This window comes from Vanellus vanellus, assembly GCF_965231255.1.
Source record: "Vanellus vanellus genome assembly, chromosome: 1".
Classification (NCBI taxonomy): domain Eukaryota; kingdom Metazoa; phylum Chordata; class Aves; order Charadriiformes; family Charadriidae; genus Vanellus; species Vanellus vanellus.
Genome location: NC_138905.1, coordinates 222,914,324 through 222,940,901, shown reverse-complemented (window position 1 = coordinate 222,940,901; position 26,578 = coordinate 222,914,324). Strand labels below are relative to the sequence as shown.

The 26,578-nt window shown below is 53.6% G+C and overlaps 1 protein-coding gene across 1 annotated transcript in view; it reads left to right on the top strand.

Moving 5' to 3' along the window:
• Positions 1-2,255: 2,255 nt before the first annotated feature.
• DCHS1 (dachsous cadherin-related 1) overlaps positions 2,256-26,578 on the top strand; it is a gene marked incomplete at its 5' end in the record, with an annotated part of 49,379 nt that continues 25,056 nt past the window's right edge. Inside the window, 4 exons of the mRNA XM_082498350.1 lie at positions 2,256-4,007; positions 24,419-24,607; positions 24,709-24,940; positions 25,987-26,223. Coding sequence (XP_082354476.1) covers positions 2,256-4,007; positions 24,419-24,607; positions 24,709-24,940; positions 25,987-26,223 — 2,410 coding nt within the window. The remainder of the gene's footprint in view (positions 4,008-24,418; positions 24,608-24,708; positions 24,941-25,986; positions 26,224-26,578) is intronic.

Sequence of the window (26,578 nt, the reverse complement as noted above, 5' to 3'; positions counted from 1 at the left end):
CCACCCCGAGGACCCTAATTTCTGTTCCCTGGTTGCCTCAGTGCTCTGCAATGCTCTTCACACTCCGCAGATTCATTTTTCAAGTTTCTGTCCTCCCCACCAGCAGCCCACAAAGCCTTGCTGCACTCCCTTCTGCTTCTCAAGAGCCACATCACTAAACAAAACAGGTGTTTTTTCCCCATATCAGTGCCCCGATCTGTTCCAGGCACTACCCAAGACCTTTCAGTTTCATCCTGCCCTCAGCCACTGAGTTTACCCCAGGGAGCCTTGTCCCTCTACCTGTTTTCCTACTCTCCTTTTTATTTAGTTTTTGTCTAACCTACTGCCAAAGCTTTAAACCCTCTGCCCTGTACCTTCCCGTGACCTGAGCAGCTGGGTCACAGCTAGGATGGTGCAGTTTCATCAGAGGAGCAAACTTGGACCCCATTCCCCCAGCACTGCATGTTCTGGATGTATGCAGTTACCCGTCCAGCTGGGGAAATTTAACCAGCCCCAACAGAGACAGAGAGATAGACCTGTCACGGGACCACTGAGTTAGTGCGTATCCCCAGCTAGGAGCCCACGGGGATAAAGGTAACTTCTTTTGACTTCTGCTCCTGAGAGACAATGAGGATTCATACTTGCTAGGTGCAAAAAGACTGTGTGGATTTACTTGCTGTAGGCCTCAGACACTGGATGCCAGCTGAAGTAAACAAACACTTCTTTATATGTAGAAAACACTTTTTAATATTTTTCTTTCTGTCACTAACCCAGGATTTCCACAGGGAAAATCAATCTAAACAGTTGACACAATGTGGGAAGGACGACCCAGGAGTAATCATCCTACATCCCCTGGAAAGGGTTAACACTGCTGTAGGGTTCTTTAGATTAAGGGCTGACATTCTTAGTCCCCAAACTAGGCAATGTCAGCCACCTCCATCCCCCAAGACAGGAGGTTCCTGCCATCCTGCGTCTGACATGAGCGGCTCCTGAGTGTGGTTATGGGACCAGCAGCAAATGCTTTCAAGAGAGTCCAAGTGTGAGCTCATGCTGCCGCCATCCCTGCAGACCACTAAGCCTCGTTTACCAGGGGCTGAAAGCAGCACTGGGGCTGGTGTTCTTCACAAGCTGCTAGACTGCTGAGTTTCTCTGGCTATTCACAGGGAGGGTGGGCAGAGCCCTGGGGGGCTAACAGCCCTGGGGTACTGGGAGCCTGTCCAGCATGTCCAGTAGTGGTGTTGCTGCAGAGAGCTGCTCCTCCCTGCTCGTCCCTCCCCCACTGCTGCAGTGAAATGAAGCTACGGCAGGGGGAAATGGAGTGAAGGAGCCAGAACGAGCAAGGAGCAGTGAGAAGGAGACAAAGGAGGAGAGTGAGCAGTGGAGGGTGTGGGACCGGGAAGGAGCCAGAGCAGCTGGCAGTTCAGAGGGAGTTGTTGCGTTCCTACTGTACTGCCACCACCCTCCATGGTACCAGCTTGGGGCATCCACAGATCTCTGTGCCAGGCCAAACAATGGGCCCTGTCTGATTTTATCCTGGGCCTTCCCAGCTGTGGGTACATCCTTTGCAATACAGCCATTCTGATTTATTGTTCACTGGATGTAAGCCTGCTCCAGTTCTGTTGCTCTCTCTCAGGGACACCAGATTTGCACTTCATGGTTTTTTTGGCACCTAATGTCCCTGTGGTCCTGAAAGGCATGCTACTGGGGGCAGGGTGTGGGGGGAACTCAACACGGTGACTTGTTGAGCTCTCAGTTTTAGACCAGCTTTTTTCAGGGTGGAGAGGTGCTATGCTGCTGTTTGTCCAAAATTCTTGATCTTCTTGCAGACCGCCTCTCTCAGCCTCACATGAAGCATTCAGCTGTTAAAGGCACAGGAACACGCTGCTCTAGGGCAGCTGGGTCCAGTGTCTCCAGAAGGGTGGGTGGTTGAGCAGAATGCTTGACTGTGTGGGAAACAGCCTATGTGACAGGGTACTAGCTGCTAACCTCAGAGCTCTGTCAGGTGTGACCTGCTTGGCTGACTTCAGGTGCTGTCCCAGGCCTTCATTCTGGGCACCCTCTGCTCTGACACATTTTCACCTTCACTCCTTGTGAGGGATAGGAGATACAGAGCAATTGGCAGCGGGTATGTGGCAGACCTTCCCACTCCATGTTTTTTTCTGTCTTTCCTTTTCTGCTCCCTCTTAACCAGCATCCTCTGGTCTGCATTCCATGCAGGATTAAAGTGCACACTGCAAAGGAGATCCAGTCACCCTCTACTCTGCAAGTCACTAGCAATGGAGCAGATGAAGGGGTCAGCCATGCTTCTGCTGGAGCTGCTAATTCTTGGGGGCCTGAGGGCAGGGAAGGGCTCTGCCGTCTTGGGTACCCTGGATCTACAAATAGATGAAGAGCAGCCAGCTGGCACCATCATTGGAGACATCAGTGCTGGCCTGCCCCCTGGAACTAGTGCCTACATGTATTTCATCTCAGCACAGGAGGGCAGCGGTGTTACCACTGACTTGGGGATAGATGAGAACACAGGTATCATCAAAACAGCTCGTGTCCTGGACCGAGAGACTCGGGACCGCTACAGCTTCATTGCTGTTACCCCAGAGGGCATCACAGTAGAAGTGAACATCCAAGTGAATGACATCAATGACCATGCTCCAGCGTTTCCCAAACAACACAGCACCTTCCAGATCCCAGAGCACACACCCATTGGCAGCAGATTTCCCTTGGACCCAGCCTTTGATGCTGACAGTGGCCTACTCAATACACAAGGCTATGTGATTAAGGGAGAGAATGTGGGGCAGGCCTTCCGCCTGGAAACACGTCGAGGACCCAATGGGGTCCTGTATTTGGACCTGGTGGTCAGCAACATCTTGGATCGTGAGAACCGTTCATCATACTCGCTGCTGTTGGAAGCCTATGATGGTGGCTCTCCTCCCCGGAGCACCCAGATGACGCTGGATGTGTCCATCCAGGACATCAATGACAATGCTCCTAGCTTCAACCAGAGCCGCTATCATACTCTCATCTCAGAGAATTTGAAACCTGGCAGCAGCATCCTGCAGGTCTTTGCTTCTGACGCAGATGAAGGTGACAATGGGGATGTGATTTATGAGATCAATCGTCGGCAGAGTGATCCTGACCAGTATTTCACCATTGACTCCCGGACTGGAGTCATCAAGCTCAACAAGGGTCTGGACTATGAAGTAAGGAAGGTGCATGAGCTGGTGGTGCAGGCGAGGGATAAGGCTGTCCATCCTGAGGTCACCACAGCCTTTGTCACTATTCATGTGCGTGACTACAATGACAACCAGCCCACCATGACTATCATCTTCCTGAGTGAAGATGGCTCCCCTCAGATCTCTGAGGGAGCCCAGCCCGGCCAGTATGTCGCACGCATCTCTGTTTCTGACCCAGACTATGGCGAGTACTCCAATGTCAATGTCACACTGGAGGGAGGAGATGGCAAATTTGCCCTCACTACCAAGGACAACATCATCTACCTGATCTGTGTGGACCAGCTTCTGGACAGGGAAGAAAGAGACTCCTATGACTTGCGAGTGACAGCTACTGACTCAGGAACACCCCCACTCCGGGCAGAATCAGCCTTTGTGCTACAAGTGATGGATATCAATGACAACCCTCCACTCTTTGACCAGCAGGAGTACAAACAAAGCATCCCCGAGGTTGTGTACCCAGGCAGCTTTGTCCTGCAGGTGACAGCTCGTGACAAGGACCAGGGTCCCAATGGGGAAGTGCGGTACAGTATCATGCATGGCCGTGACACCCACTCCAGCTGGTTTGCCATTGACCCCGCCACAGGTATCATCACCACTGCTGCCCCCCTGGATTATGAGAAGGATCCTCAGCCTCAGCTGACTGTGCTGGCCACAGACAGGGGAACCCCTGCCCTCTCTTCTTCAGCTGTGGTGCATGTGGCCCTGCAGGATGTCAATGACAATGAACCAGTGTTCAGGAGTAATTTCTACAATGTTTCCCTGAAGGAGAACACCCCTGTTGGGACCTGCTTCTTACAGGTAGGTACAACTGGCAGGAGCTGAGCTTGAGGAGGGCACGGCCAGGGCTATGAGAAGCTTGGGGTGGGACACCTGCCACTGAAGGCTGTTTGCTGCAGTTGTCATGGCTTAGATGGTCAACGGTTGCAGCAGGAATGCTAAACAGAGATCCCCGTGCTCAGTGTGAGTCGGATATGGGGCAGAGCACTGTTACACCCTTTCTGCATGTGACTGCTGGGTGATATCACTGATACTATGGGCACACCTCGAGGATGTCCTTTGTGCAAAGCACAGCATTGACCTCAGCTAAGACTGGGGGCCACTGTGCCAGGCCTTGCTTGCACAAGTGTGGAGGTGCCTTGCAGACCAGGATGCTCAAAATGGTGCTCAGGAACATGGGTAAGACCTCTAGGAAGCTGCTTGTAGCCAAGCTGCTAACTTCTCTCTCACCTGGTGAGGTCATTAGCCTAAGTTCATCAGTATTTGTAAGGCTGGTTCTGAACATTAACATTGATTATGCACAACTGGTATTGTTATATTACCATGGAAACAGCACCTGGGGGATTTGAGCTGGGACACACGTGCTGCATCAGCCTTCATGTAGTTAGAGGTCACAGGTGAGGCCTGGAGAGGTGCTGCCACTCTGGCAGGTTCTATGGACCCCGAGATGTGCCAGTGATGCCATTCATATTTTGCATATTTTGTGTCCCCTGCATTTGCTGTTTCAATCACAGCTCAGACCCTGGAGCCCTGGTTGGTGGCAACAGGCGATGCAGCCCATCAGAGCCAGGATGGGGAGATGTGGGGCTCAGGGCTGACAGAGGGGAACTGGTGCAGTAGTGCAGCAAGGCACTGCCAGCCAAAGCAGTGTCCAGGCTGTCTGTTGGGACAAGCACCTGTGAATCTCGGGGCCCTTCTTTGCTGGAGTCGTGTCTGGGGCTGTGAGGGGCTCTGGGCCAGGTGGTGAGCAGTGCCCGTGGTGCCAGGAGGAGGGCCAAGGGGAGCAGGAATTCTGGGCCCATGAGACAAGGCAGAAGGAGGTCCTGCCACCTGGCCAGGGAAAAGGCCCTCCAGATGGGTCAGGAGTGGATCTGGCAAGAAAAACCGGTCTGTGGCTGTGCTGTGTGTGCACTGCTGGGGCATGGGGGGTATGAGCATGTGGGCCATGTAGGGTGTGTGGATGAGACTGACGGTATGGGATGGGAGTGCTGGAGAGGGGCTTGTGGGGTGGGTGAGTGCAGGGGACGGGGTGGGTAGGAGTGTGGGGGGAAGGAGGAACTGGGTAGGAGCAAGGGCCAGGTGTAGAATAGAGAAGGGAGATGGGGCAGGGGCAAGTTTAGGATGGGGCAGATCTTGGGGGATAGGGGGTGGGTCAGGGTGGGATTGTGGGGGGAAGTCTGGGCAGAAGAAGTGGGTGGGAGATGAGGGGGAACATCTGGATTGGGGAAGATTTGGGTTTAGTCTGTGCAGGGCAACACTCCACACTGTCCCAGGTGAGTGGGATGGGGACAGGGACAGGACCAGGGCTGGGGACAGAGATGGGGAAGGGGTCAAGAGTGGGGGTGGGTTCAGGGAGAGGGTGGGAGTGGAGGAACCTTGTGCCCCTGGGTGAGCATGGAGGCCCCAGGCGTGTGTAGGGATGTCTCAGCTGCGGCAGCCCCTGAAGGGAGGCCCCCCTCTCTCTCCTTCTCCATGCCTTCCTGCACAGTGCCGCTTGCCGGGTGGGAAGGCGTTCTGGAAATGCAATTGGAGATGGCGGCTGGGCTCCTGACTGCGAGTGCGGGGACAGGCAGGAGCAGGACCTGTGGAGTAGCTGGGTCAGTGCGGGGACATGGGGATGGCACAGAGAAGCTGGTCCAGCGCGTGGCTGCATGGGATGGTGCGACCAGTGTAGCACAGGGGCCAGCCCAGCTCTGCACTGCGCAGGGGAAGGCGCTGGCCCGGCGGCCGGCAGCAACTGAGGGTTTGGCCAGATTTCGATGGTCTTGGCTCGGACCTCATGTTTCATTTGGAAACGGCGCGTCTGGGCTGAGCACAGGTAACTCCCGCGTGGCCTCGGCACAAAGCAAACAGCTCACACATCTGCTGCTGCTTCCTCTGAGCCGGGAAACGTGAGAGGATGGGAAAGGAGGCTGGCCAGGCTGCCGGCTCGGCACTGGGCCGCAGCAGGAGCGAGCCAGGTCGGGGAGCCGGGTAGAGCCGGGGCAGGGAGCCCAGGTCTCAGAGCACAGCTGCCTTGTGTGGCCACCCCTCAGCCACAGCGGTCCTGTTGCCTTGAACAGGAGGGCTTCAGAGGTGTTGTTAGGGTCCATGGTGGCTGGCAGCTAGCATCATGTCCCACGGGGTCACCCACGTTGGGTGTGCTGCCCCACAGCCCCTGTGTGCAATTGCTCCTGCTTGACTCCATCTGTCCTTGGCTTCTAGGCATCAGGGCTTATCCTGCCTTGGAGGTTAAAGGGTCTCTGTCAAGGTCTGGATTTGGTCCAGACCTACATAATGGTCATGAGGGTTTAGGCCACAGGCAAGTTCTGCCAGCATGATGTGCAGGACACAGGGCAGCCTCCAAGGTCAGCACAGAACTGAATGGGTTTGATTCTCCATTGGACTGCCATGTTTCTAAGCAAGAAGCCCTGGGAGAACCAGGTCTATTTTCAAGTGGTAACATTTGCTCTCCATGAGCAGGACAGAATGATGGGGAAGGGGGAAGTCCATGTGACTGACCAGAAGACACTTCAAGAACAGCTGCAGGTCTCCTGCTCCCTTGCACACACCATCCTCTGCCAGGTCGGTCTTTGTGTTTGGTGTACGAACAGAGAGGAGCAGAGCAGGTTGCTGGCATGAGGTCCTGAGAAAGAAAAAGGATCTCGTAACATCTTTATTTATTACTTGTGTTTATCATGGTCCAGGTCCCACAGTAGCAGACGCTGCACAAGCACTAAGCAAAGGAAATAGCAAACTCACAGTTCAAGTCTGAGATGAGAGAGAAACACCAGCGTAGAAGGAGCCCAGGGAATCAGCAAACACTACACCAGTAGAAAACAGAGCAAGGGATAGTCACTGACTGGTTGTCTCTTGTTTCTCTCTGTGGCCATGAGTTGATAATATAGAAGCTTTAGGGCTCATCAGACTACGTTCAAATGCTATGGTTACAGGATGTGAAGCACTGTTCTGTTATAAATTCACCCTGCTGTCTTAAATTTGTTTTAAACATTTGACTTTGTACCAGCAAGCTGCAAGCATGGTCAGATATTGTCTTTCTGGGCCTTTCTGACTTTTCATGCTAAATCAAGTATTGTCTGTCCTCTGGCAGCCAGCATAAAGCACACAGAGCTGCGTAAACCCCATGTGGTGAGCCCAGGCTGATTTGACAGAAGTGTGAATGAGATGAGATGGTGGATTATTGATTCTTGCATGGATCCAATATTAATGATATTGCAATCAGGGTTTACACATTTCATTTGCATCCATACACACAATTGTTGGGGAACAGGAACATCAGAAATCAAAAGCTGACCAGCAACACACGTAACGTACAGTCTCATCTTGCAGTTTTGAGGACAAGTCTGATGAGTTTTGAAGTTTGAATACTGATTTGTGATTCTGTGGCACTGGCTATGCTGCAAGCACAGCACCAGGACAGCCTCTTGCACTGTGCCGCAGATAGGAAGACCTGCATGAAGTGCTGTGGGCTAGACCAGGCCACATATCCTGTGTTACTGAAAGAGAGTCTTCACGGATAATCCTGATGCATTGGTTATGCCACTGAAGGGGGCAGCTGTGAGAGGACACGGGAAGTAGCCGTGCATGGGGACTGGAACAGTAAGAGGACTAACGGTCACTGACTTTGCTGCCAAAGAGAGCAGCGGGAGCTGGGGAGGACATTACTACATGCATTCGTTTTCTTGGGACAAGGGATTTAGCATTAACCTATTTTCAGACCTTTGCACGACATAAAACAGGCCTCCCCCTCCTCAGAAACAAGAAGTCAAGCTTCCTGAGGCAAGATGGGGAGATGCCTGTGAGCTTGCTGGGGAGCAGTGAGGGTAGGGAGTGCAACATGCTTCTGGGAGAGCAAGCGGTAATGCAGTAGAGTCTGGGGGTACACAAGGAGTGGGGACATGGGGGAGATGCTGGTACATGGGGAGGTTGTGGGGGAGGTGAGTGCTGTTGTTACCGCCAGAAGAGCTGCATTTGTTCCAAATTCCTGTGAAAGTTATTTCCTTGCGCTGCCAGCAGCCTCCTCCTGGGCTTGGCACAGCAGCCAGCGCCATGATTAATTCAAGTAGCATTTCCCCTGGAGCTGCAGCAGCTTTTCCACTGCAGCCGAGAGGCCCCAGCCCCTCGCGCTCCTCTCCCCCGTGCTCTGCTCCTCCCCCAGCCCCTTGCATAGCTCCCTCCTTCCTCTCCACCATCCCCAGCCCCCTCACAGCTGCCCCTTTTCCCTCACCTCTGCTTCAGCCCCAGGCCCCCTATAACTCCTCTTCCTCCCACAGCCCTTGCTCACACCCTGCCTCCTCCATGTCCCCCACTGCCCCATACCTGTGCATGCTGCCCTCCAGAGTGCCAGTCCCTGTGCCTCCCTCCCGGACCCCCACCCTGCCAGCACCCCCTGCCCCATCCCTCAGTCTCTGCTCCCTCTTCTTCCCTCCGCACCCCTTGGATGCTGCCAGCTGCTGTTGACTGCTCCCCCAGGGACCCTTGCTGTTTTGCCCCCAGGATCTCCCTTACCTGCACAGCCCTTGGGACACTCTAGCCTCTTCCTGCTCCCCATCCCTGTCTCATACCGCAGGGTCACCCTGCGTGGCATGCACCATCTCCTGCTGTCCCAAGCCCCACTCTCACCTGCATGTCTTGCTCGGCTGCATCCCATCTCGCTGTGTAGACCTGCTCTGTGAGCACTCCCTGCCTGAGCTCTGCACAGCCAAAGCACAGCCCAACACCCTGGTTTGGAGTCCTTCTTGGCATCAGTGTCCCTGAGGAAGCCATGGCCAGACCCTGTTGCTTCCCACCCTGCACTGTTGCTGCCCCACTTGAGCCCCCTGCCTTGAGCACTCTTCCTCTGCAGAGGCCCAGCTTCAGGCCTCGCTCAGCCTCCAGGCAGCTGCATCTTCTGCTGGGGCTCCCAGTGCCCTGTAGCTCCCTGCTGCAGTGCCCATTTCACCCCCTGCTGCCCCACCAGAGAGGACACCTGGGTGCCCGTGTACGAGCTTTGCTCCTCGCCTTTCTGTACCAGACTCTGCCCCTGTGTTCAGAAGCACTGGGGCTCCCAGCAAGGCAGTGTTCACCCCCAGCCTGTTGCCCAGCCTCACCCTCCATGGTCCTACCTCCCCGCCAACGTCTGTGAATAAACTCCTTCCCCTTCTCCTCAAAACTGAGGGCTGTATCCCATCCCAGAGCAGTGCTGGAGGCCATAGGCTGCCCCTGTTCTCCGTACCTCGCTGCGTATGGCTGTGGCAGCCCTGCACCTATCCGTGTCTGGGCTGTGGCTGTGGGGCCACCAGCCAGAGCCCTTGCCCATGCCCTGCAGCTGCTGGGCTGCGGGGACCCCGCGGTGCAAGCAGGCAGTGTCGGAAGCTGTGCAGAGGGCTCCCCCCGGACATGGCGCTCCTGCAGCCTCAGGGTCTGACCCCCGCCTCAGCCACGTGTGCTGGACAATTGCTGGGGCCAAACCCTGACCCTGCTTACTCCCCCGAGGCCTGAGCATGCTGGAGGCTGAGACACAGCCCAGGAGCCAGAGGCAGCTCCTGAAATAGCAGCTGTGGCCGCTCCCTGGCTGCTTTTAGCTGGTCAGCAGCTGTGCCAGGGCTGGGGAGGGCAGGACGCCTGGCACACACTCAGGCAAAGGGAGCCGTGCGTGGGATCGCTGACCACACTGGCGCCAGCCTCCCCTCCTCTCCCACCAAGAGCCGTCACTCTGAGGGGCGGGAGCCCAGAGCCAGATGTTTGCCAAAGCCACAGCGTAACATGTGCGTAGCAGAGATCCAGCCAGGGCAGGGCTCCAGATGAGCTCCCTGCCTGCTGACTGCGCTTGCTGGAGGTGGGGAGGACAGCCAGAGAATGGAGGCCCGAGCTGCTGAGAAGCACTCCATCCCTTTCCAGGACTGTGGACTGTGTAGTGGGGTACAAAGGTCAGCAGTAAGGCTGGGACTGCAAGGGATGGCTGTGTTTGAGGAGTTATGGTATTGTGCTCTGGATGGGTCTGTGAGAAGGAGAAGCCTTGACTCCTACAGGTGGTGCAGCTGAGGACCCCACTGTGGGGCTGTGCTTCTCTGTCCATCCCCGCCTCCGGGGAGCGTAAGAGCTTTGTGGTGCCTTGGCTCCACTCATCCCTCCTGTCTTGTTGGGGCACTAGGAGGAGTGCGTGAAATAACAAGGCCTCAATGCCCATCTTTGTCCTCCCACTTCTCCATGCAGTGGGGAGAGGCACAGCTGCCCTCCTTCCCTGACAGAACTCATAGCTCCCTAAGACTGGTGTTCTGGTTTCTTTCTGCCTAACCCCGAGCCATCTTGCTGCTCTTTGTCATCCATTTCTGCTCTACTTTAACCACAGCATTCCCATGAGGTGCTCTTCTGCCCAGCTGCAGGGTATACAAGCAAAGTCTTCTCACCAAAACTATAGGAAAGAAGGGGCAGGTGGCAGATGCACGGTGCTGTCAGGGGAGCAGTGCAGGGCTGGTGGAGAAGATCAGCTCTCCAAAAGAATGATTGGAGCTAAATGGGGACCTGGGAGGTTCAGGAGGGCCTTTGGCTGGAGCTCACAGACAGTTGAGTTTAGAAGGGACCTCTTGAGATAATCTAGTACAACCTCCCCTGCTCAAGCAGGACCATCCAGAGTTGGTTGCCCAGGACCGTGTCCAGATGACTTTTCAGTGCCTCCAAGCATGGAGACTCCACCTTCTCTCTTGGCCAGAGTTTGGTCTTCCTCACAGTGAAAAAGTGTTTCCTGATGTTCAGAGGGAACCTCCTGTGTTTCACTTTGCGCCCATTGCCTCTGGTCCTGGCATTGGGCACCACTGGGAAGAGCCTGGCTCCATCTTCTTGGTGTCCTCTTTCATGCACGGATAATATCCCCCCTGAGCCTTCTCTTCTCCAGGCTGAACAGTCTCAGCTCTCTCAGCCTTTCCTTACAGGAGAGATGCTCCAGTACCTTCATCATCTTAGTGGCCCTTCACTGGACTCTCTCCAGTACGTCCATCTCTCTCCTGTACTGGGGAGCCCAGCACTCCAGCTGTTCTCTCATCAGTGCTGAGTAGAGGGGCAGGATCACCTCCCTCAACCAGCTGGCAACAATCCTGCTCCTGCAGCCGAGGGTACCATTTGCCACCCTTGCAGCAAGGGCACATTGCTGTCTCATCTTCAATTTGGTGTCCACCAGGACCCCTAGGTCCTTTTCTGCCAAGCAGCTTTCCAGCTGGGTGGCCCTCATCGTATATTCGTGCACCTGATTTTTCCTCCCCAGGTGCAGGACTTTGCACTTCCCTTTGTTGAACTTCATGAAATTCCTGTCAGTCCATTTCTGCAGCCTGTCGAGGTCCCTCTGGATGACAGCACAACCCTCTGGCCTATCAGCCATTCCGTTCAATTTGGTGTCATCAGCAAATGTGTAGAGGGTACACTCTGCCCCATCATCCAGATCATTAATGAAGATGGACTGGACCCAGTATTGACCCCTGGGGTACACCACCAGCTACTGGCCTCCAAGTAGTCATTGTGCCACTGATCACCACTCTCTGGTCCAAGACATTCAGCCAGTTTTCAATCCACCTCACTGTCTGCTCATCCAGCCCATTCATCAACAGTTTGTCTGTGAGGATCTTATGGGAGACAGTGTCAAAGGTCTTGCTGAAGTCCAGATAGACGATATCCTCTGCTTTTCCTTCATCTACCAGGCTAGTCATTTATCAAGTCAGTCAAACATGAATTTCCCTTGGGTGAAGCCATGCTGATTACTCCTGATGATTTTATTGTCCTTCACGTACATGGAAATGGTTTCCAGAATGAGCAGCTGCATCATCTTCCCAAGGATCAAGGTGAGGTTAATAAAGTCATAGAATGGTTTAGGTTGGAAGCGACCTTAAAGATCATCTCGTTCCACCCCCTCCTGCCAGGGGCAGGTACACCTCCCACTAGACCAGGTTGCTCAAAGCCCCATCCACCCTGGCCTTGAACACCTCCAGGGATGGGGCAGCCACAGCTTCTCTGGGAAACCTGTTCCAGTGTCTCACCACCCTCAGAGTGAAAAATTTCTTCCTCATATCTAATCTAAATCTACCCTCTTCCAGTTTAAAGCCATTCCCCCTCGTCCTATCACTACATGCCCTTGTAAAAAGTCCTTCCCCAGCTTTCCTGTATGCCCCTTTTAGGTACTGGAAGGCCTCTATAAGGTCTCCCAGGAGCCTTCTCTTCTCCAGGTTGAACAACCCCAACTCTCCCAGCCTGTCCTCATAGGAGAGGGGCTCCAGCCCTCTGATCATCTTTGTGGCCCTCCTCTGGACCCACTCCAGCAGGTCCATGTCTTTCCTGTGTTGGGGGCTCCAGAGCTGGATGCGGTCCTCCAGGTGAGAGCAGAGTAGAGAGTCAGAATCACCTCCCATGACCTGCTGACCACACTTCTTCTGATGCAGCCCTGGATACAGTTGGCCTTCTGCACTACAAGTGCACATTGCTGGCTCATGTTGAGCTTCTCGTCAATCAGCATCCCCCAGGTCCTTCTCCTCAGGGCTGCCCTCCAGCCATTCCACGCCCAGCCTGTATTTGTGCTTGGGATTGCCCCGACCCAGACGTAAGACCTTGCACTTGGTCTTGTTGAACTGCATGAGGTTGGCATGGGCCCACCTCTCCAGCCTGTCCAGGTCCCTCTGGATGCCATCCCTCCCCTCCATTGTGTCTACCTCGCCAAACAGCTTGGTATCATCAGCAAACTTGCTGAGGGTGCACTCGATCCCACTGTCCATGTCACCAACAAAGAAGCTGAACAGCACCAGTCCCAGTACCAACCTCTGAGGAACACCACTCGTAACTGGTCACCACTTGGACATCAAGCTGTTGACCACAACTGGCCTGTAGTTACCTGGGACCTCCTTCTTACCCTTCTTGAAGGTAGGAGTGAAATTTACTTTCCTTCTTTCTTCAGGCACTTCTCCCAAATGCTATGATTAAGCAAAGATTATTGAGAGTGGCCTCACAATGACATCTGCCAGCTCCCTAAGCACTTGTGGGTACATCCCGTCAGGGCCTTAGGTATGTCCCATGGACTTAGTTATGTCCAGTTTGCTTAAGAATTCACTGACCTGATCCTCTTCAACCAATGGTACATCTTTCTTGCTCCAGCCTTCACCCCAGTCTCTGGAACCTGGGATTCCTAAAGACTGGTCTTACTAGTAAAGACTGAGGGAAAGAAGGCATTAAGTCCCCAGTCTTTTTCATGTCCTGTGTCACCAGGTCGCCGCCTGTCTCCTTCAGCTGTGGGGCTACATTTTCCCTAGCCTTCCTTTTGTCACCTATGCACTTGTTGAAGCCCTTCTTGACTTTGACATCCTTTGCCAAATTCAAATCCAGTTGGGAATTGAATGCAATCATCTACATTTTCATGTAGTTACAATAGTGATTTCAGCAGAAAATGCCCCAAATGTATTCCCTAAGCCCCTCCATGGTAGTGGCTTCTTCTATACCTGTCAAAGAAAAGTCTTCAAAACACAGCATCAGATTCATCCCCTGGGTTCCTTAACACATTCTTGGGTCCCAAGAGGCACATGCCATTTCATTTGCATCCATTATATGAAAGGAATAACATATTTTGTCTGTCACTTTCATCCAGTTTCTCTTCCTGACTTGACATCAGCAACCTGATCTAATTGAAGATGTCCCTGCTTATTGTAGAGGGGTTGGACTAGATGACCTTTAAAGGTCTCCTCCAACCCAAACTATTCTATGATTCTATGGTTTTTAGTGCTAAACCAACAGTAGCATATCCCAGCCTTACACTGCCACTGCACTATGCAGTTCCTTTTGCATTTACTGTCCTGTTAGGTCCTGCACATTGACCAGGGCAATCCCATGCACAAATACAGGCTCAGCAGAGAATGGATTGAGGGCAGCTCTGAGGAGAAGGATTTTAAAGTGTTGATTGATGAGAGGCTCAACATGAGCCAGCAATGTGCGCTCGCAGCCCAGAAGGCCAACTGTATCCTGGGCTGCATCAATAGAAGCGTGGCCAGCAGGTTGAGGGAGGTGATTCTGCCCCTCTACTCCACTCTTGTGAGACCGCACCTGGAATAATGTGTCCAGCTCTGGAGCCCCTAACATAAGAAGGATATGGACCTGTTGGAGCGGGTCCAGAGGAGGGCCACAAAGATGATCAGAGGGCTGGAGCACCTCTCCTGTGAGGACAGGCTGAGAGTTGGGGTTGTTCAGCCTGGAGAAGGCTCCCGGGAGACCTTAGAGCAGCATTCCATTATCTGAAGGGCACCTACAAGAAAGCTGGGGAGGGACATTTTACAAGGGCACGTAGTGATAGGACGAGGGGGAATGGCTTTAAACTGGAAGAGGGTAGATTTAGATTAGATATGAGGAAGAAATTTTTCACTCTGAGGGTGGTGAGACACTGGAACAGGTTTCCCAGAGAAGCTGTGGCTGCCCCATTCCTGGAGGTGTTCAAGGCCAGGGTGGATGGGGCTTTGAGCAACCTGGTATAGTGGGAGGGTGGTTGGAACGAGATGATCTTTAAGGTCGCTTCCAACCTAAACCATTCTATGATTTTATGATTCTATTATTCTATTCCTTTTGCCTCTGCCTCTCATCCTTTAGGCCTTTCATAATTCTCATCCCTGGCACACAGATGGTGATTGTGCCAAACTGTAGCTATTTTATTTCATTTTAACATTTTGCATTTTTGTGTGTTTTTCAGTTTGCCCATTTCCCCTGCTGGCAAGCCTTTTACATACAAGCATTCACATGACTGTCATGGTATTCCTAAGTCTGAGTTTACAGTATCTGGCTAATCACATCTCTAAATATTCAGTTTGTCATGCATATAAACTTGAGAACATCCTCAGCCTTTTTATAGTGGTCCCAAACAACTTCTGTAGACATGGAGAGCCTGCCCTATGTACAAAACATCCCGCTGGGATTGTCTGTGAGAGCTCACTGCCCACCCAGCAGCTGTCAGCATTTGAGTGCCTTTGTCCGCTCTTCTGGGGCATGGCTGCAGCACTGATTAACAACTGCCTATACTAAATATCTTGTCTCCCAAGTCTGCATTGAAATGCAGCTTTTGCCCTAAGGATGCTGTTGGTTCCTGGCCCTGGAATCAGTCTCCAGCCCCTGATCTCCAGCTGAATCTCCAGGTTGTCAGCCTCCTTCAGTAGTGCCAGGATGGTGGCCTCTGGTTCAGGCTGTCCCCTCATACTGAAGTCGCATATCCTCCCTGGCTTCCCCCTGCCTCTCCCTCCTCTTGCTTCACTTGTTTAGTAAGCAAAATCTTAATTCCCTTCCATTAGGTTTTCCTCTGCAGCCCAGCTCTTGTTTTGTGCTGCTGCACAGCATGTCACTTGTTCTCTCTTGTATTCTTATTTCCCTTGTCTGGTGTAAGGAGGAAACAACAAAATCCAAGCATAAAACCTATTTCCAAATAGCCTTAAAATTGCAAGCCTATCTTGTTAGGATTCAAGTCTGAACTAGGACTGAAACATTAACTAATGAAGAGGATCCTGCTGGCCACTGCTGTCTTTTGCTGTGGTATAAACTTGGCTACATATTACCTGGGAACTCTCAGCCTGTGCCAGCCTGAGGAGGCTTTACCCTTCCTAGGACCCAGGAGCGGAAAGATTTGTGCGAAAGATGGACCCTGGACATGCTGGAACTGTGAAAACACCCAAGGCAGAGGTTCAGGAGCTGTTAGAGGTGGGCCCAGGCTTAGTGCAGGGGGTCAGTGAAGCCAAGACAGTGCTGCAGGACAGAAGCAGGCTGCAGGTAAGGTTAAGGGAACAAAGAATGAGCGTGCGTGAACATGTGTACATTCTGCTGTGTGACTCTGGTGAGTGGAAGCTTTGTAGGATGTGATGTATTGAATCACTGCTGTTTGCAGTGTCTGAGAGTGTCACTGCATGTTTATGTGTCTGGGAGATGTAGATTCTGTTGGAAAGACCTGCTGGGAATCTGTACTTGTTGTTGTTCCCCACTGGACCTCAACATGCTGTGACCCATGCTGTGGGTTATGAACAGAGGTGGGGGCAGCTGCAGAGCCACATGGCAGTATATGCATGTGGAAGGATGCTGGGGTGCTGCATGTCTTTGGCTTGGTGCAAGGCTCCTCCGCTCTTGTAGGGACACAGATAGCTGAGGAAAACCCAACTAGTCCTGCAACCCTCTGCCTATAAGATTAACAGGGATTTGGGGACTGTGTTGCTGGAGCCCTCCCAAATGCCTTGCATTTGCCCAGCCCCGTGGGCACAGGAAAGGAGTGTGTGGGTTCGGAGGAAGAATTGTGAACTAGCCTGTGTGTGACTGGGAGAAGAGGAAGGGGAGCATCTATTGCTGGGACTGGCTGGATTTGCTGCAGCAAATCCAGGGCTGCTGCTGAGTGTGTAACAGTTGTGAGTCCTGAGATAGGGGTGTAGTCCTGTCCGCCAGCATGTCAGCTGCTTCCCCCTCTCTGGTTGGGGTCATTTGTGACCTTAACGAGCATGCACTCTGTGCCTGCACTGGGTCATCGCTGAAGACATTCAGCAGGAGAGGTCCCTGGGCTGGTCCCTGTGGTGCTCCACTTGGCACCTGTCCCCAGGCAGAGCACAGCTCATGAACCACCACCCTCTGAGCCTAGTCCTTCAACCTGGTTTTGACCCACTGGGTTGTCCAGCTCCCCAAAAGGTAACATCCTGCCTTGGATACAAGGATTGTTGAAGAAGGTGTCAAAATCCTTCTTAAAGTCAAGACAGTGCTGCAGGACAGAAGCAGGCTGCAGGTAAGGTTAAGGGTTAAGGGAACAAAGAATGAGCGTGCGTGAACATGTCATCCACAGCTGTTATCCCTTCAACCTCAGATACCATCATTGCATCGCAGAAAGAAAACAGGACGGTCAATCTGTGCTGGCTGTTCGCCTCCCAGGCTCCTCCATGTAGACAAAAACATGCTCCAAGAGGACTTGCTCCATGATTCTCCCAGGGACCAAAGTGAGGCTGACAAGAGTGTAGATCCTCAGCTCATCCTTTTGGCCTTTTTGAAATGGGGTGCCATATTTGCTTTCCTCCAGTTGTCAGGGAGCTCCCCTGTTCTCCACCACATTTGAAAGAGCAGCCATGCAAGTCCATTTCTGTCAGCATCCATTGATGCGGCCTGTTGGGTCCCGTGTATTCGTGTAGATCAAGTTCGCTCAGGAAATCCTGACTCCATCTTCATCTCTGTCTGGTAGCTCTCTGAACCCTTTCAAAAAGCGTGGAGGCATGGGAGACCTTGTTGGTGAAGACTGAAGTAAAGGAGGCATTAAAAGTGTCTCAGTCTTATCTGTGTCTGCTGTCACTAAATCACCCACTACATTCAGAAATGGGCCCTTATTCAGCCTTTTACTACCAATGTAGTGGTAGAGACTCTTCTTAGCACCCTCAATTTTCCTTGAAAGTCTCAACCCTACTTGAACTTTGACTTTCCTGACACCATCCCTACATGCCCAGGCAATGTTTGTAAATGCCTCTTTTGTAGCTTGCCTCTGGATCCACCTCCCTCCCATATGCTGCCTTTTTGCGTCCCTGCTTAGCCAAGGTCATCTGCTGATACATCTCCTTGGTTTCCTGAGTGCTGGGATGGACTGTTCTTGTGCCTGAAGTATGCTGTCCTGAAGGCCTTCCAGCTTTCCTGAGCTCCCTTGGCCTTCAGAGCTGCCTCCCGTGGGATCCCTCCCACCTACCAGTTCCCTTAACAAGCTAAAGTCTTGCTTGAAGTCCAGGGTCTGTACTCTGCTACTCTCCGTCCTCACTCCCTTTAGGATCCTGAACACTACTACTTCATGGTCACTACAGCCAAGGCTACCACTGTTTTCCACATCCTCAGTCAGTTCTCCCTTGCCAGAGAACAGCAGATACATCTGTGTGTCACCCCTGGTTGGCCTTGGAAATTGAAATTCTTTGTGAGACCCAGGGTCTGTGATCCAGAGACTTCCCTCAGGTACTACTGCCTCCTTGGCAATTTCAGCTACAGGGATTTCCTGGTGCAGCATTGATGTCCTTGGCTTAAAAGCCTTTAGTGGATTTTTCTCAGTAAATGCGGGTCATTGCTTTCTGAAGTGAGGTATTCCTCATTTTTACATTTTTGTTGAGCCCTGCACTGCTGGAGAGCAATCAGCTCCAGCTGGACCAGGGCACTGCCAGCACATCCTCGCAGGTTGAGGCCGTGCTGCACTGCTTTGCTTGCTGCCCTGCAAGGGGAAAGGCAGACGTGAAGAGAGATCGAGTGCCTCAAGCCGAGGCTACGCTCCCCAGCCCATGGTCAGTGCTGGCTCTGCACAGCCACAGCACAACTGTCGGGCACTCCTGTATGGCCAGGGGGATATTCTGGGTAGCAGGCAACGGAGGAACCTGGCAATACAGGGAGGTGATGGAGGTGTCACTGGGAGTGACAAGAGAAAGGCGCCAGTCCTAGTGCCCATGTGAGCATCTGTATGGGGCCTGGGAAAGGATGGAGCTGTGTGGGGCACAAGAGGCAGGTGGGGATGGGGTGTGCTGTGGGACATGGGAGAGGTGTAGTAGCCTGTTTCAGGCCAGACCTGCCCATGTCTAGCATGGTGTGCAGTGCTGGGGGACACCAGTGCTGCACTGGGCTGGGTGGGCCCTATGTGAGGCTGTGTGAAGGCTGGGCTACCCCAGGATCATGCTGTACGCAGAATGAGAGGACAAAGCATGGAGGGAGAGTAATGCTCCATGTGCTGTGCACAGCTGCAGCAGGTTCCAGAGAAATACCATGCTTGCAGCCAAGCATATCTTAATAAGGCCGAAAGACAGGCAGGAGCACTGACCCTGTGCTGCTCAGAAACCCTGGCCGTATTCTGGACTCGAGCAGGATGCTCTGCAGGACCGTGAGCCTCAACCTCCCTCTCTCTTCAAGACTAAGGAGGTAATTGCTGTCAGAAACACATCCCATATGCAATATCAGGATGCATTCATGCAGCTGTTATCTCCTGATCGGAAAGGCTTTCGCTTTGGAGAATGGGGTTCTACAGGATGGAACAGGAAAGCTACAGGCCAAAAACCACTCTGACCATGCAGCTGGTTTATCCAGGAAGGGGATGGGTTGCCTGGTCCACCCACCAATACCAATACAGAGATGCTTTCTGAGAACAACCACCCCTTAGTCTTACAAGGGCGGAATCAGACACAGGGGTAGTAGCAGTGATTAGGTCTTAAACAGAGAACATAATCATAGAAAAACAGAATCATAGAATGGCTTAGGTTGGAAATGACTTGGAGAACATCGAGTTCCAACCTCCCTGCCATAGGCAGGGACACCTCCCACTAGACCAGGTTGCCCAAGACCACGTCCAGCCTGGCCTTGAACACCTCCAGGGATGGGGCCTTAACAGCCTCTCTGGGCAACCCGTTCCAGTGCCTTACCACCCTTAAAGTGAAAAACTTCTTCCTGATGTTTAATCTGAACCTGCCCTCTTCTAGTTTAAAGCCATTCCGCCTTGTCCTATCGCTACATGCCCTACTAAAAAGTCCTTCCCCAGCTCTCCTGTAGGCCTCCTTTAGGAACTGGAAGGCTGCAATAAGATCTCCCCAGAGCCTTCTCCTCTCCAGGCTGAACAGCCCCAACTCTTTCAGCCTCTCCTCATAGGAGAGGTGCTCCAGCCCTCGCATCATCCTCGTGGCTCCCCTCTGGACACGCTCCAGCAGGCCCATGTCCTTCTTATGTTGGGGACTCCAGAGCTGGATGCGGTGTTCCAGGTGGGGTCTCACGAGAGTGGAGTAGAGGGGCAGAATCACCTCCTTTGACCTGCTGGCCACACTTCTTTGGATGCAGCCCAGGATACGGTTGGCCTTCTGGGCTGCAATTGCACATTGCTGGCTCATGTTGAGCTTCTTGTCAATCAGCACCCCCCAGGTCCTTCTCCTCAGGGCTACTCTCCAGCCATTCCCCACCGAGCCTGTATTTGTGCTTGGGGTTGCCCCAACCCAGATGTAAGACCTTGCACTTGGCCTTGTTGAACTGCATGAGGTTGGCTTGGGCCCACCTCTCCAGCCTGTCCAGGTCCCTCTGGATGCCATCCCTCCCCTCCAGTGTGTCTACCTCTGCAAACAGCTTGGTATCATCGGCAAAGTTGCTGAGGGTGCACTCGACCCCACTGTCCATGTCACTGACAAAGATGTTGAACAGTACAGGCCCCAGTACCGACCCCTGAGGAACACCACTTGTCACTGCTCTCCACTTGGATATCGAGCCGTTGACCGCAACTCTTTGAGTGTGACCGTCCAGCCAGTTCTTTATCCACTGAGTGGTCCATTTGTTGAATCCATGTCTCTTCAATTTCGAGACCAGGATATCGTGTGGGACAGCGATATAATGAACCATAGAAACAATTCACCATGTCTTCCTTCTCACTGCTGATCTGGCTGGGTCTGTGAATGAGAACATCTGGACTCTGGAAGCCAGAGCTCCAGGGTCACCACACTCCCTGCCTCACAGAGCACCTTCTGGAGTCCCAACATGAGCAGAGTGCTGGGCTCTGGCATCACTGCTGTCCAATGACACGGCACAGAACATTTTCACACAGTGTGGGGAATCTCCCTGCACTTGTGCTTTGTGAACCCTTCTGTTCTTGGCACATGGGGTTGCAGATGCACGTACTGTAGTCTTGGGCAGAAACACAGCATGCACTTTGCCTCTGCACATTGTGCCTGGCGTATCTGTGGTAATCCTGTGAGCTTGTGCTGTGTCCTGTGCAGATGAGGTGACCCCCCAGCTTTCAGCTTTGTCCACATCTCATATCTGCATGCTGACCCTGCAAGCTCATGCAGGTGTATTGTTCCCGGCTACAGCCTTCTCCTCCTCTTCTTTCTGCTCTCACATAGCTCCTCCTAGGAACAGCCAGTCTTGATCCTGAAGGATGTTTAAAGAAGTCAGAGGTGAGGGTGCTGTAGGGGCTCCATTCAGACTCAGCGCTCTAACTTCTGCTCCCACATATTCAAGCAGTAAGCCTTGCACAACCCCAAATGGAGTTGTTTCCTGGGCTGTCCCACAGACAGCTTGACCCCATTTCCCTCTTATTTCTCAGGCAAACATCAGGAGCCTTATAAGTAAGCTACAGTAAAAACAACTGTTGATCCAAGATTTCGGGTGGGCGCTAAATATGGAGTCTGGGGCTGCCCTCCATTAGCTTCTAGCAAAGCTCCTAGAAGAATATCCAGACTTGGTTTAAAAATTTCCAGGAGTGGTGAATTCACTACAGGCCTTGATGAGCGCTTTTGGTGGTTAATTATCCTCACAGCTAAAAATGTGCACCACGTCCCAGACTGCGTGTGCTCTGCAGTCTGCAGCCAGGGGTCCCAGCTACGCATACAATCTAGAGGGAGGTGTCTGCCATACCTAGTGGCTGATCAAACTCAGAGGAGTCCCCAGGAGGCATCACCCCACCCGCAGCTGGGATCTGCATTGCCTTTGGGGCTTGCATTGTGCCCTGCTAAGCATGGGCTGGCCTGTGGGCTGGAGAGCTCGGGCTGGGGTCTGCGCCAGCAGCCCCACTCCCTCTCCCCACTGTGGCAGACACTAAGCAAACTGTCCATCCACCCCACACTGAGCCAACAGAGTTAGCTGCTCCTTCAGGTGTTTTGCTGTTCCTGTGGCTTTTCTCTGGGCATTAGTTTAGCACCACCCCTCCAAGTGAGCCTAGGACCAGACACAAGTCTCCAGTAGTGGTTGCGCCAGTGCTGGTGCTGTGGTGACATGACCTCTCGTGGACCCTGTGTGGGCTTGGACAGGCAGGGCCTGTGTTGGAGCGTTGGTCCACAGGAAGTCCCACAGCAGGATGGAGAGGTGGAGTGCCGGACAAGTGAACGGGGAACTTTTCTGCGGATGCCTTTCCCTGGTTCTACAGCTAGGTTTGCCTCTGATACCGGGCTGCTGGCTCCATGAGGCAGTCTTGGAGGGAGATGTCTCTGAGTACCAGGGAGCAGTCAGGGAGGTGGTGCTGCACTGCATAATGGTGAGAGCTCATCTGTTTCTCCCCTGTTCCCAACATCTGACCCAGCTCTTGTGGCAGAAAGCTGGATTTCCAGATAGCTTCCCCTGTGGGTATATATCTTAGGATGGTGACTGTCAGAAGGTGGTTTAGGTGGGGGAGTGAGGCTGCTCTGGAAGCACCAGAGCCCTTGGCCCAAGTAGCCTAAGGAAAATATCTTACTCTGCTGTAGAACTTGTTGCTGCACAGGGGGCAGCTGACAGGCATTTTAGAGCACTTTCAGAGTGATAAGCAGTTCATTTTGAAGGAAAGAGGTTATTAATTTGCCTATTCCAGTCACTGTGGCAGCTTATCGCTTTCAGGTGCATTTCCATCTGCAGTGGTAGAGAACACTACCAGCTGAAACCCAGGCACGGCACACAACCCAAGTGTATCGGTACAAGGCTATTACCCCAGTAATAATATCCAGCATGGAGCCGTTTGTAACCTGAGTACAGGTAGCTTTCAGCAATGCCAGTGAGGTCGGATTTGTACTCTCAAATGAGCGGCTCCACAGCAAAGGGAGCTAGGGCAGGAGGGAGGGAGGTTGTTGAGCTGGGGGGAGGCTGGTGGGTCCAATTTCTGTCCGGGCTGCTGTCATGGCACCTGTGGCTCGGAGTGCTCCGCAGCTGGAGCAGGGAAGGGGGATCCTGTTTCATGGCACTTCTTCTGGCAGCTGCTGCAGGAGCAAACACTCTGTACAGGGAGTGTGGTGCTCGTTGTAGATGTGCTCTCGGCTTCTCCTCTCAGGCATCCCCTTAGACTGCAGGCAGCAGGGCAGAAGCGCTGGTGAGGGTGTTGCAGGTGCTGCCTGCCCTCCCTGGAGGCCATGGGTGGCTGGGCAGGAGGACATGCCAGGGGCTCTCCCCAGTGCTGCTGCTCCTCCCTGGGGTGCAGAGCATATGTCTGGGGGGAGGGAGATCCCACCTCTACCTGGTTTTCTTCCCTGGCCCAGCCGTTCCCTGTGCTCTTGCTCGTCCTTCCTCCATCTCTGACAAAAGGGTGAGTGGTTCAGGTTAGGGGCCCTGCCCAGAGGAAAGAGCTGTTCGCAGCCCCCAGCTGGGCCCTTTCCTTGGCGCGCGTGCGGCGTTCCTGTGCTTCTCGCTCACGGGAGCCGAGGCCCCAGCGCTGCTGCTGGGAGGAGCTGTGGCTGACGAGGCCTGAACTCCACTTCACCCGGGCCTGGCCCAGCTGCCTCCCTCCTGGCTCCGGCCTCCAGCTTTGTTCTCTGTGCGGAGCTCCCAGCTGCTGGACCAGCCATGGGCAGTGATGCCGGGGTCAGGAGCTGTTTTCCGCTGACCTGAGCTCTGCAGGGAGCCCAAGGAGGAACTGGGACCTTGCAAGCAAGGAGCAGTTTTAATCCTCCTGCTGTGTCTGTAGCTGCTAATGCAGTTCATGTGCCCCAGGCTCTGGTGGGCCTGGCCATCACAGGGCAATGCCACCCTCAGTCGTCGCCAGGGCTGCCAGGCACAGAGCTCCGACAGCAGGATAGAGCCACGGTCATGGTGAAAAGGGGGCTGTTTTACTTCCTGTCTTGTCTTAAGCATCTTTGCGGAAAAGAAGGAGCAGAGGGCCAGGGGCAGCTGCTGCAAAAGCACAGGTTGTCCCTGGCTGGCCAGTCAAGCTGGGTGCAATGGGGATGTTTGGCTGCTAAATCCTTGGCATCTGTGTGAGGCTTGGCCTTTCTGCACCCCCTCTCCATGTGGCCTTTCCCTTTGCTAAGGCAGGTCCGTTGACCAGGGTCATGGATGTCGCCCCAGGGGTGCAAGAAGGTAGGTGTCACCTGAAACAAGGCACCTCTGGTGGTGCAGGGACCCATGGCAGCACTGTAGATAGAAAGCATGGTGCAGCTCTTGCAAGTTTGCAGTGCTGTGCTCCCCCAACTCTGTGTCCCCTCATGGGGACTGGGCCAGCATCACCTGATCTGGGGGTCCCCCACAGCTGCCTGCAGCACTGGCCAGGGCACTGTCTGCAGCCAGTGAGACCTTGGGCGGCCCTGTCCTCTTGCAGGGAGGGCTGCAGAGGAAGTGGTGGCTTGTCTAGGACAAGAATCACAGGGCTGAGGCAGTAGCTGTCAGTCCGCTTTACTATGGCCAGCTCTGAGGACTGTGCAGTGGTTGTGGGCCACGGAGCAGAGGGCAGCATTGGGTTGTGGTGGTGATGCGCTGGGTCTGGCTGGTGGTCTTCTCTGTGATGCTGGCCCTGCTCATGTAGTGCCTTCCCTCTCCAGGTGACAGCCACAGATGCAGACAGCGGCACATTTGGCTCCCTTTCCTACTCCATCGGTTCTGGCATCGGCAGTGTTGTCCCCACGCAGTTCAGCATCGACAAGCACACGGGGCAGCTGTGCACCGTGCAGCTTCTAGATCGTGATGAGGGCACATCTGCCTATGATTTCACCATCACTGCTGTTGATGGGGTGAGTGCTGGAGAGGCTGCAGGGATGCGATGCTGCTGATGCAGCACTGTGTAGGGATACTGTTGTCCTTGCCCTTGCTCTCTGATCTGATCCTTCCACAGGGTGGCCTGAACTCCATGGTGTATGTGAAGGTTTTTCTGGAGGACGTAAATGACAACCGGCCAGTGTTTTACCCGCTGGAGTATGCTGCCAGCATCAGCACACAGAGCATGCCAGGTACAGCTGTGCTGCGTGTTACTGCCCACGACAAGGATGAGGGGCTGAACGGGAAAGTGACCTACCGCATTGTCCTGGGAAACTCACCCCCTCTCTTCTCCCTCAACAAGGACACAGGTGAGCAAGAACTCAGGGGGCAGCCAGAATAGGCAGCAATCAGAGCAGTGGGATGTAGGCAGGTGTAAAAGCCAGCCTGAGGGTCACTGCTTGGCCATCACAGCAGTGCAGCCTGCCACCAGAATATGTCTGTTCCACATCTTCCCTGCCTCAGCTTCTTGAGCCTCTGGCAGCCCCTTCCCAGACTCAGTCTCTGACCTCTTGTTTCTGCTCCCTGCTCTGTTCCTCATTTGTCCCGTCTTCCTACCTCTCCCTCATTCCGCATCCCTGACTCACTGCACCTTTCCTCCTGCGTGCTGCTTACTTTACCCCATCAGACCGTATCTTGCTTAGTTTCTTGTCCCTGCCCAGTCCCCTCCTCTCCCCTGCTCAATTTACTCTCCTTCCCTATAACTCTGTCGCACCTTTCTCATTAGCTGCATCTGCTCTGCTTTGCTTTGGCCACCTAAGCCAGAGCAGTTTCTTCTGGGGAGGTGAACGCATGGTTGTGTGGTGCCAGGGGCTCTCAGCAGGACAGGAAGGTGTCCTGTGCTGAGCACAGGCATCAGAGTCTCTCCACACTGGTCCCCAAGTTCCCAGAACATGACTGGGATGAGACAGGCCTACCAGCCATCCTAATGCAGCAACGCTTCCTTTGTAGGGCCGGTCGAGGATGGTCCTTCGTTCTACATCTCCTCCAACAGCCTCCCCACAGCCTTGATCCCACCTGCTGCATCATGACCCTCACCCTGTGCCCCACATTGGAAGCCCTCTTCCCTCCTTTCCCTCTCTCAAGACCTGCAGTCTGGCTCATTTCCCCCAGCCCTAACCACTGCTTAGCTCAGGGTGGGGCTTAAGGTTGAGAAAGGAGGATTTGGGGAGGCTTTCCCAGGAGGGTTCCTCTTCTTTACTCCAGTTCTTCCATGGCAAGTTCCTCCCTGTGACGCACATTGCTTGCTGCCCCCTTAGGTCTTTCTTTTCAAGCTTATGGTTTGGCCTGTTCCCTTGGTGCCAGATGACAGGCAGGGGTGCAGGCACAGAGCCCTCTGAACTGCTTTCTTCCCTAGGTGTCATCTCCCTCTCATGGTCCCTGAGTGGTAAAGCCAACACCCTGGTACAGCTGGTGATAGCTGCACAAGATGGTGGGGGCCTACAGGCACAGCCAAATGCCCGGGTGAACATCAGCATCGTGGAGGGTACGGTCTCACCCCCTGTCTTCGAGCAAGCTCAGTACTTCTTCACAGTGCCTGAGGACATGCTGCAGGGTGCCAGTGTTGGGGCTGTCCGGGCCCAGAACCCTCCAGGTATGGGCTTGTCCCTTTTGTATGCAGTCCCTTTCCCTGTCCCTGCATCATCTTGAAGGTCCAGTACCACACTTCCTCACAGAGCAACCCTGTTCTGGGAGCTCCACGCATGCACAGAGGCACACACATCCAAATGTGGACCCGTGTGATTGTCACTCAACTCAGTGCATGCTCTCACACATGTACTTACACACATGTGTACACACACACTTGTGCACATGCATCTGTGCATACGTGCACATGTACACAGTGCTACTGTACACCTCCCAACTGGAGTCTGCCACAAACAGGACTGCCCAACCCTGCTGCTGTCTGCAGGCGGCTGAGGAGGTGAGCCGGGTACACAAATCATTCT